At 25.3% G+C, this 11,859-nt stretch overlaps 1 protein-coding gene across 1 annotated transcript; it reads right to left on the reverse strand.

Annotated features, from left to right (window-relative positions):
• Positions 1–737: 737 nt before the first annotated feature.
• Positions 738–2,885, reverse strand: LOC135924658 (putative uncharacterized protein DDB_G0282499). The gene is made up of 9 exons (XM_065459746.1): positions 2,825–2,885; positions 2,717–2,782; positions 2,635–2,674; positions 2,498–2,595; positions 2,425–2,456; positions 2,200–2,380; positions 2,116–2,158; positions 1,920–2,076; positions 738–1,878 (listed from the first exon to the last, which is right to left on the reverse strand). Exons 1-9 carry the CDS (start codon positions 2,864–2,866, stop codon positions 1,269–1,271), a joined length of 1,269 nt encoding a protein of 422 aa, XP_065315818.1. The 5' UTR covers positions 2,867–2,885; the 3' UTR covers positions 738–1,268.
• Between the last annotated feature and the right edge of the window lie 8,974 nt (positions 2,886–11,859).

Below are 11,859 nucleotides of genomic sequence, written 5' to 3' on the forward strand. Positions count from 1 at the left end.
CATGGCAAATTACCTTTTAAAAGATAACATTCTTAAACTCATATTTAGGTATTATTAATCCATTTTGAGGAAAGTTGTAAAGTCAAATAAAATATATGTTGTTTAGGAAACAAAAGCTAAAATGTGAAATAAGATAATATTCTGAATGAATTTCAAGCTATTCATGATTATTTATAAAAAAAATATGATTCAACCTTTTTAATAATTCTTTAAAAATTGGGAATATTCCTTTTTAATAAATTTTCAGGGATTATTATCATTTATTTTGTAGTCTTAAGCTTTAGTAACTATATCTATTTTTTCTTTCTTCCCAACATTTTTATATTTTTTTCTTTCTTCCCAACATTTTTATATTCTTTTTGATCTTAAAATTTTTGATAAAGCATTAGTATTGTTTGATAATAAAAAATCAGTTATTAAACATTTTTTTAAATACTATATTAAAAATGGTGTGAAGACTTTGTACCAGAAAAAAATAAAAACATCATCATTCCAAAAGTATAATCTGTTCCTTTATTATTGTCTTAGGAAATATAATTGAAATATAAATTATATATTCGGATACCATACTGCAAATAAGAATAAGTCCTCTATCTAATATTTTAATAATTTAGCAAAAAGATACATGTATCTTGCATTTTTGTGATATTTTTAAGATACTTATATTTGTATTTAGTAAACATTTTTTAATAAATAATTGGTATCTAAATAGATACCTTTTTAAAAACCTGCCTAGCTCTAATTCTAATAAATTAAACTATAGTATTTAATTTTATAAATATTTATCTTTTTTGAAGAAAAAAAAATACAAAGGTCAAAAATTGCTAAATCTGTATACAAATTTTTTTTTATAAAAAAAGGTATTTCATATCATTGCAATAAAGGAATTATAATATTAGCATTAGTAACTTAAACAATATTGTTAATACTAATTGAAAATGGAAATAAAATAATTTATAATATGAATAGGAAAATAAATTAATTATAAATTAATACAGTAAATATGTCATGTATGTCTGGCTCAAGAAGAAATTGTATGTAAAAATTTTTAACCCCATTTTTTAGCATAGGAAAAAATATTTTTTAAGATCTTCAGTATTATTCTCCTTATATCTTCTATAAAGAAATGAGTTTTATTATCAAAGTTTTCCAATTGTGGAGATTATAATTGCTATGAATATGGTATATTAAAGGTTGTTTCTTGTTTTATAATTTAGTTATAAAGTGACAACTGTAGAAGAAGATTGCAAAAATGATATATGAGATAATTAATAAACTGAAGTCTGAGATCTGTTCAATATTAATTCTCCTGCTGATATATTAGCTAAAGAAGAATCTTCACTGTTATCTATTGAAGCTAAAAAAGAGTCATTATTAATGTTGAGATTAAAGTTCAAGGTTTCATTTGATACACTTAAAATATCACTTTTGAGGTCATTGGTAGTTAGTAATGGGTCTAAGGGTATAATTTGTGGCAATTTGTAAAAAGTTTCAAAACTATTTTTATCTTCAAATATGGGTTTCTTGTGGGTTGGTATATTAAGGAGATTTTTTTTTGATTTTTGATAAGATTTAGTTAATATTTGAGGCTTGATTATGGAAGATGATTTACTCATAGTATAATTATGTAAAATCCCACTTTCAATATCATTTTCTGAATAAATGTTTGGTACAATATTATTTTCTAAATAAATGTTTGGCAATTTTTTTGTAAAATATTCAGTTTCCTTTTCTGCTTTTATGGCAATATTAGTTTGCTTTAAAAGATTTGAATCATTTTTATAATTAGATAAGAAAAGACCAAATATATTATCCTTTTTACGTGTGGATATTGTGTTTTGAATTACACTTAAATAAGATGTTTGGGTTGACATATCACTAATAAAATTTATTTAAAAAAAAATTAAAAGTCTAAAAACATTTTAGAATCTTGTCTTTGTTTTGAATATAAATCAACTTGGTTTAACAAATTGGATAAACTTTCAGAAGAGGTATCATTTTTCTCTTTGTAATGTTTTGTATTCTTGGAAAGGTTAGAGTTAATTTCATTATCGTAACTTTGATTTCCAAAATTATCTAATTATAATGAGTAATATGTAATCATAATAAATTTACTTTGCAAAATTGATAAAAAAAATTCTTTATGATTACCTAATTTCTAAATAAAAAAATAAAAGGATATATAATATAATTGTATACATTATTCTCAGATTGCAAATCATTTATAATTTTAATATTGTTATTAAATATTTTTTCTAAAACATTATAATTTAAATTAATATCCGCAGGGAAAGTTTCATGATTTTTTAAAGTCAGTTTATCACTATTATTTAGTGGTATATCTTCATTATCTAATTTTGTAACTTTAAATCCATTATTACTATATATATGTTTAATATATAAGCATAAATATCCACAGGTTACTTTAAGACAGGGTCTTTAATTTGAGCATCATTCTATATCTGATTTATAAAATTAAATATAAAATTACATTTACATAATTTTTTGAGTTTATATTAGGTTCAAATCTATGTTGGAACTTCCTGAGCTTTATTTTATAAAATGCATTGACATATATATTATTTTCCTGATTAACTACAAATATAATTATTATTTATCAACCATATGATGTACCTTTTTTTTCTGCTTTTAGAATAGGTTTTTTTAGTAAGGACTTAAAAAATAATTAGATTAGATTTGAAAAATATTTATATACTTTATAATTTAGATTCCTATAATTTTTCTTTTCAATAATTTTTTGATTAATCATGCTATTAGTGATCTGATAAATGAAAACTTATTTCGTTTATAATATAAAGTAAACAAATATATCTTTTTTAATTATGTCCATCATTTCATGCATCATAAAAATTTTAAAAATGAACGATTTACCTAGTTATTGAGATTACCATATTTGTTTTGATTAGGTAGCTGTCATAATCAATGTGTTTATAAAATTTTTAAAAAAAATTTAAATTAAAATAAATAAAGATAAGTCATAGGAATGGTAGATAAATATATAGTTAATTTAAAGCTAATATTTATTAATTTTCTCCTTTTTAAATAAAAATTTATAACAAAAGTAATAATAAAAAATTTATAGACTTATAGACCAAATGACATATTATGTCATTGTATAGACCACGTGCAGTGTCAGTAACTGTGAAAAAATAAAAAAAATCCTCCTAATTTGATTCTTTCATCATCATCATCATCGATGTCAAAATTTCTATCCGATCATGTATAAGGTCTAATTCATTTCCATATGTTGTATATCATAAATCAATTTATTGTGAGAAATCTAACATGAATAGATTGTTTAAATAATATTCCAATACTTAATTTATATACAATTAATTACAATAAATATAGTATATTAGAAATACAGATATGTTGCAATTCAAAATGTTTGCAAAATGTAAACAAAGGAATCGGTAACATCCTAAGGAACAATAATAGTTTTTCTCTCTGATTGACATAAATATATCACAAACCATCAATTATGAGGCCTTTTATTAAGCTTGCATTGCAAGGAAGAAGGTGGCATGACCAACTCTTAAAACAATCTTCATACAACATAATATTTAATTATCTTATCAGATCACTCACATATTTTCATACAACATTACATTTAATTATAACTCAATATTTTTATATAACATCATGTTTAATTATAAACAGTATTCACTCTTCACTCCTTCTTTATTTCAGCGCGGCTCTGCCGTTTTCACAATAACCCGGATTTCAGCTTTGTAATCACTGATTCACCTTACAGATCCTGCATACCTCTCATCCAGAAAACTTTAATATATTGCTCTTTACATAATATTTTTACGATTAAAGTTAATTTATTACATATTATGTATGCTTTTCAATACAATTATTTCTTTCCTATAGCCAATAGAATTCTCAAATATACATTAAATTTTCCATGATGACTGCCTCCCTTTATTTGTTTTCGTTGACTAAAGTTTTTATATGTTAAAAATTGATTATCCTCCTAGGTTTCACCTGCTTTTTTCTTTGATACAATTATCTTCATATCGCCTACTTCTCATAACTTGTTAGTCTTTTACCTTTTTCCACATTGTATTTCTTTTTCTAATTTTTAACTCTCATTTTTTTTTAAAGTTTCTTTTTTAAAAAAATTCATTACTTTTTTAAAAAAATTTAATGCTATCCTTTATTTTTTCTCTTTTTATATTTTTTTTACATCACACTAATACAAAATTGTTTCATACATATTATTTCTCTAAAAAAACAAATATATCATATATTTATATTTAGATACGTATGTTTCATCAAAATATCTTTTCCAAAGCTATTATATATAGGATACTAACTTTAATAATCTCTTCAACTGATAATTTATTGATCAATATATTCATACACATTATATTAATTCTATATTTATTTATTTTTACTCACTCCCAATCGTAAGAAATCTTTTTGTAATCAAAATAAATGATATTTTATACAATTGATATATTAACCACATAGAGTACTACATTTATACTAATTATTTTTTTTAATAAATCACCAAATCACCTTTTTCTATATCAAATAAAAAATAACCACAATTTTTCTTATTCTTCCAACGATTCGTTGCCACATTTGGTACAATCAAGAATTACACATTCCATTCGAACTAATAGAATCAAAACTAACATCAATAAGTAATTTAGTTGCATTTATACTAAAAAATCACTCTAAAAATAAAAAGACATCCATAATTATTTTCGAAACCTCTGCCTTAACTATGAAATAACAGCAATACATCAAAAAATTTAAATATCAACTTCCTGATTCATTCTCCATTTATTTTTCTCTCTTCCTTAACTGGCGTACATGTCTCAGCACTCTCTTGCCTTCCTCTTCTAATTCCACTTCCACTTTTTCGTTTATATATTTCTAATAACCTTTCTCTCAGGGGCGTCTCTAGCCTTTACAATCAGGGGGCACAACTAAAAAAATTTATGGGAGGCTTATTTGCCTCTTTTGCTCGGCCTTCGGCCGGGTTTTATATGAATATATTATACTTTTTTAATAACTCTGAACAATTATTCTTTATTTCATATTTTGTCATTTTATATTATTCACACAAAATAAACTAGCTTATAAATAATTAAAACAATACAAGTCATTTCTAAAAATAATATTTTTTAATACAAAATCTATTTATTAAATAAAATATTTTCGATTGCTGATATAAAAAAATTTTGCGCCTAAAGAATTACAAGTGATAAAAAAAGGTTAATTAATTCATACATATGCCTCAATTGATTATGGTTTTTAAAAACCACTTAATATAATAAAATTCTTAGCAACTTACACTGATTAAAGGTCATGAAACTAATATAAATCTCTGTACCATTTTAGACATTGTGTTATAGAATGGACTAATAAGGAAAAATTTATAGGCCTAACCAAATCAACAATTCTTGAAGAAGAGATTATAAACGACCAATTCAAATCATAAACCTATATGGTGGTTCTAGATAAGTAATAAAATTATTGTGAGATATTAAATTTCTATAAGATTATTTTCTTTTAATATATAAACGACTGCACAGTTTAAAATTATTGCTTATCTAAAATATGGAATCAAATGCTCTCAGCAGCAGAAGTAACCTAAATTATATAGCCACACAAATAATAGATGCTGGTAAATTTGCACTCCTAGCTATGACACTCACAATGTTAACTCATATCAGAATTTATTATGTTAGAAAAATTGATAAAACAAAAACATTAAAATCTATAGAATAAATTATGTAAATATATTGAAGCCTTAAGTTATTTACACGGCAGGATGGTTAGAAATGAATTTTAACGAGAATGATATGATGAAAGCAATTAAGATTTTATATATTATTGTCGCACTACCTAGAGTTGGTATATTATATTTTAAAAAATAGTAGTTTGTAATAATATCAAAAATATACTCGTATTATTTAACTCAAACCTGTTTTTTAAATAAGAAAAAATAGCTTTCCTAAAAACACGTAAAAAAGAGAAGAAAAGATATCTAATTTATTATATTTAAAAAAAAATATTATAAAATAAATTATATAATTTACAGAGGATTAAAAAATATATATTAAAATGGATACTATAAAAAAAAATATATATATATTTATAAAAAAAGGTAGATATATATCATCCAAGAGAAGAGTGAATGCTTAAAAAATTAGACCGGCAAATTTCCAGGGAAATCTGCTGGCGAAGGTAAAATCCTTCATTGGGGTCCCCTGTGATCTGTCTCATTTTTTTTCCTATGATTTTGATGAAATTGAGGGCCTCGTTTCCAAACATGCCTAGGGTATTGGTAACGATAGGAATGAACAAAGTGTTGGTGAGGCCAGTGTATTTATTTTTTTTAAGGATTTCTGCCTTTTCTATAGCAGAAAATGAGAGGTTAGACTTGGCTGCAAAATCAACACAAGTGTAATCCCATGTTAGCGGAAGACCATTAGACCAGGGCATGAGAGAAATACCATCCGGGCGTATGGCATATTTGTTTGAAAGTCCCACTGGTTCAAGGGTAGATGGGATATTAACTTTTTTGAAGGCGGCTAGTAAAATGTTATTGATAGATTTGATGAATAATAAGATTTTAATTTTCAATAATATTTTTATATAAATAGATAGCGTTAAAGAATTGTATTCAAATTGTTACTTATATTTATTATCAAAAGCATTTATTAAAAAAATTTATTAAAATATTAACTGTAATATATTATATAACTGTCAAATTTTAAATGTGGCATTTTACCTAATAGTTTATAACCAATTATATATAATAGAGGATTATAAACTATATGTCTACTTATTATGAAGAAATCTCTTATACATATTTGGAACTTCAAAATATTTTTAGGAAGAGGCATGGTACTTAAATTTAAAAATTATTAATATAGTTAATTAGTGATTTTGCACTCGGCTAATTTTACATTATTAAATTTTTTAATCTACAATTAATAAATGATTATATTTATTTAATTAGCGTTATAAAATAATTTAAATAATAAAGTCAATTAAGCTTGAACTGTTAATGTTAAATTAATATTTAGTGAGTGATATTGATATTCTAATTTTAACACAGAATGTGATTGCAAGCTGACATATTGAAAATATAATTTATATGTATTAATCTAATCTAATAATTATAATAAAAATTTAGATAGTCTTATTAATTTTTAAATAATAAAATTAAATCTCTATATTACGTAATAGAATTATAAAAGAAATTGTTCAGGGGGCAATCAACAATATATTTTTAGTTCAAAGGGATATTAAGGAGCTATTAAAATAAAAATTGCTTCAGGGGCTATTCAAAATTTTCAGGGGGATCCCTAGTGACGCCACTGCTTTCTCTTAATCCATTTAATGTATCTTTCAAACGGCAAAGCCTAAACCAACATTACAATTTTAGAAGCTAGCTTCTCTCACTTCTATCCCCTCGTCTTCCTTTCCTTAAACAAATTCAACTGTTTTTCTTCAAAACTGGTCCGCTAGAGATTTGCCATTCACAATGGCTGAATTATTATAAAACAGCTGTGGCAACTATATTTCCCCTTACCTATATTATCTCTTTTTTTCAACCAATTTTTCACTACCAGACATCCTCCCACCTGTCCATTTGACTGCGAATTTTGTGGCGGTGTTATTATATACCCTATATCAAATTCTTTATATCCCTTACTCTGAAATGCTGGATCTACATCAGATATTATTGTTTCCATAATTCCAAACCTATAACAAAATTTCTTAATTTTCCTCACCGCTACCTTCATCGTTAATCCTGTTACCACACCGAAATTCATTCACCACACGCTTATATTATTAAAAGCATAGATTTGAAGTAGCTAAGAATTATTATCCAAAACCTTTTTGATTTAGATCTACCATAAAAAAAACCACTTTCTATCCCACTCAAAAAAATACACTCGCTCCATCAATCCCATCATTCGATGCATCACAGTCAACTGACTTCATAATCAATATTTTAACCCACCAAATTTGAACTCAATATGCCTGTTCAACCCGTATAACGGTATAGCAATACTAGCAAAACACAATGAAACGATGGTGATAGTAAATCACGCACAGGAAAGATTGCAACTCAGCCTTATCCTTAGGTTCACCCATCAATAAAATTCGCTTAATGTTCTTATATTTTGGCTTTATCTCTTTCCTTTTATCCTAAGCCTCAAATATTAAATTTCTTTTACCCCAAACACACTCTTTAAACTGTATCCTTGCTACCACCTCTATCAGTCTTGCAATATATTTCACTCTTTCCCATGATCAACACGTCATCTAAATAATTTTATTGTATAGCCCCTTAAATGCATTAATTGTTTAACCCATAACTGTAAGTATGTTATTAAAATCCCTTCGAAAACCATTGCGCCCCCTCCAAACTTGATAAAATCTCCTCCACTATTGGCAATGGATATCTCACATCTGTCAATCCCGAGTTTAACGTCCATCTAAAGTCAGCACACAATCGCAACCTCTCAACCGCCTTACGCATCAATACCAGCGGTGTAGATAAGCCATAATGCACAACCCGAATTGTTATCCTTCTTTCTGCCATTTTTCTAACTCCTTACTCACCTCCTCTCCATTGAAAAGGAATCCTTCTCGATGACAGGAACACAGCTTTACAATAATCTCTATTCTCACACTCACCTTCCCAAATATCACCTTATACTCTTCCAAAATCCCTCAATCCCTTTCATTTCCTACAGACGCCCCACTCCATTTCCCGTCGGTCCATTCTGATCAGGCACTACCGCATCCGTTAATAAAACCACATTATCCTCTACCTTCTCCTTAGCTGCTCTTATACTACATTCTCCTACCTCTTCATTCATACTATCTTCACTCCATCCCTTTCCCACTCCATTACCTTTCTTCCTCTCCTCTTCCCATCTTTTCATACCTATCCCATTAATTATATAGAGGTTTCCACAAATTATCTCATCCCAATATCATTTCATCTCATTCCTCTGACGCACAAACTTATTAACCACCGGTAATTGCACTTCTAACTTGCCCATATTTGACGCTACTTAAAACGTCAATCACGACAGTAGAAGTATCATCTATTAACATCGTCATTGGATACATTTGATACTTCTTCAGAGTCACTATTATTTAAAATATATATTGGTAAAACCGCGCCCTTTAAGAATTTTTGCACCTACTCCGACCTTGCTTATTAAATATTTGTCCGGTTCAGCCTATCAAAAATTTTTATGAAATGTCAGGCCCGGCCTAGCTCGTTAAAATTTTACTAAAAGTCCATCATGGTCCCAATTTGTCAAATTTTCCGGCCATCACATTTTTAATATATATGTCTAAATTTTTCAAAATGTCAATTAAGGCTCTTATATCCCTCTTCTAGCTATCTCTATCATAGGCGTAGCCAGGATTTTCCTAAGGGGGGGGGGAATTAAAAAATTACAGTTTATATAAAATATAATAAATTACTTGTATATACATTAATATAAAAGCATGGTAATAATTTCCAAACAAGTATAAGAAATTTATTTAGAAAAGTAAGTAGGCATATAGTTGATATTCCTCTATTATATAGAATTAGTTACAAAATACTAGGTAAAATTCCACTTTTACAGACATATTTGATAGTTAGAGAATATATTACAGTTAATATTTTAACAAATTTTACTAATCAATGCTCTTGATAATAAATATAGCAACAATTTGCATTCAATTATTTAACGCCATCTATTTATTTTATATAAAATATTAAAAATTAATCTTCATATTATTTATCTTACAATGTCTTTAAAAGATATTTTCTGATGTCCTTATCAATATTTTATATTCTGTAAAATATATAATTCGCTATATTGGTAAAAATTACTTGATTGTCATATGATAATTGATAAAATTAGATATACTGTAAATCTACGACATATAATATTCCACTGTTTGTATTGTCCTTTAATTTTTTATTTAATTTATGATTTAATTTTATCAATAGTTTTATAATTATATTTTACTTTTAATAAGATAAATAAATTAAAATTTCTCACTTTATAAAAAATTATATTTGATATATTATATTATTTAGTAATTTTATGGATCTATTATTAATATTTATAATACATTCAATCTTATATTCCATTTCTTAAAAAGCATTTTTTGTTCACTTTTTTTTATATATAAATGCATTTTTCCAAAAATGTATAAATTATGATGAATATTTTTATAAAATAATATTAACTTTTACATTCTTTCTTTCAAATTATTGTTTAAGTTATATGCATACTTTTGGAAGTCATTGAGTGGGGGGAGGACTAATGGGGATATTTTTTATTAGCTTAAAATGAATTTCTGAAAAGGGGGGAGAATTTTCCCTTGCCTCCCCCCCCCTGGCTACGCCTATGATCTCTATCTATTTCGACAATGTCCATTTTATAAATCGTTGTGTTTAATAATGTATTGTGAATTTGTTAATTGATCATATCATAAATAACTTGCTTAATTGCTTGTTAAATACTATATTATTTATAGATTTAGTATTTTTTATTAGCTAGCTCTTAAAATACAAATAAAAAAACAGATTGTAATTTAATTTCAAATAGTATAAATAAAGATCAAAATATCAGCTTAAAATTTAAAAAAATATATCAACATTTTAATACCCGGGTTGTATTAAAACATTTTCTGATATATTTAAATTTGAGTCTGAGTCCGACATCTTATTTATTTTAAATAAACGTAAATTATTATACAGAGCTGCATATGTTATTTTTACCAAAACAATAAAAACAAAGATTATTAATTGGAATAAAAGATGTTTAAAGTACTAAAATAATACTAGTCTCTCATATGAAATACACAAATTCTTTTTTAATGTAATTTTTTCAATATTTTTAACCATATAAAAATATATTTTTAAAACTCAAAAACCATATACTTAAAAATTTATTATGATTTTTTTTAAAAATTAAAATGTTCAACATTGAATATATTTTATTTAATACCATTATAAGAGACTTAATATTATTTAATAATCAAAATATTCCAATGAATTTATCATCCATGTGGGATAATTCTTTTTTTTCTATATCAATCCTATCATTTTGACAATCTCCTATAAGAGGTATTTCTACAGTAAGTGACCCTTGCTCATTATTACGCTGCAAAAAGAAAATACTAATACTGGAATAAATACAGAATTGATCTCGTCAAATAATTCTTAACAATACCTGAATTGGATAGAATGAAGACAAAAGACATTGCGAACTATATAGATATGTCTATCAATTTAGTAAATAAATTAAAGCAGGAAATATTTCTTAGATTTATAGAGGGCCCATTGAAGGAATATTTAATTTAAAAAAAGGTGCAAAAAGATTCCTCGAACATGCAAAAAAGGGTAAAACTAGGGGAAATTATTAATATTATTTTATTAATTTATTTATTTTTTTAAATTTTATTTAAATAAAAATAATAAATTTGCGATCATTGTTGAAATTTTTTTGTGAAAATTTTCACAATTCTTTAGTTTTCATTAAAAATGGAGTATATTATATTTAAAATTTTTAAAAAGGCATGTGCTATATTGGGGGCTACTAAATTAGGACTATAAAATAAAATACTAGATAATTAAGCAATTTATTTGAATAAACATAATATATAAACATTGATAATATAGATATATATATAATTTAAAAAAAAACAAAAATAGTTTTATATAAATTTTTATCATTTAAAAATTTAATTTATTTACTTAAATTTGACATATTTTTAATATTATGAAAATAAAAATATTCACATAGTTCTGGGGATGCTCGCCTTAAGATCCATCCACAAACG

The sequence above is a fragment of the Gordionus sp. m RMFG-2023 genome, chromosome 2 (genome assembly GCF_954871325.1).
Source record: "Gordionus sp. m RMFG-2023 chromosome 2, tfGorSpeb1-WG-v2, whole genome shotgun sequence".
NCBI lineage: Eukaryota > Metazoa > Nematomorpha > Gordioida > Chordodea > Parachordodidae > Gordionus > Gordionus sp. m RMFG-2023.

Excerpts from the sequence above, each read along its gene's own strand:
- LOC135924658 (XM_065459746.1), bottom strand. The coding sequence starts at position 2,866 with ATGATGCATGAAATGATGGACATAATTAAAAAAGATATATTT. Across the intron at positions 2,596-2,634 it reads TCTAAAAGCAGAAAAAAAAG|TTAATCAGGAAAATAATATA; the intron begins GTACATCATATG and ends TTATATTTGTAG. Across the intron at positions 2,077-2,115 it reads TTTTTTATCAATTTTGCAAA|ATAATTTTGGAAATCAAAGT; the intron begins GTAAATTTATTA and ends CATTATAATTAG.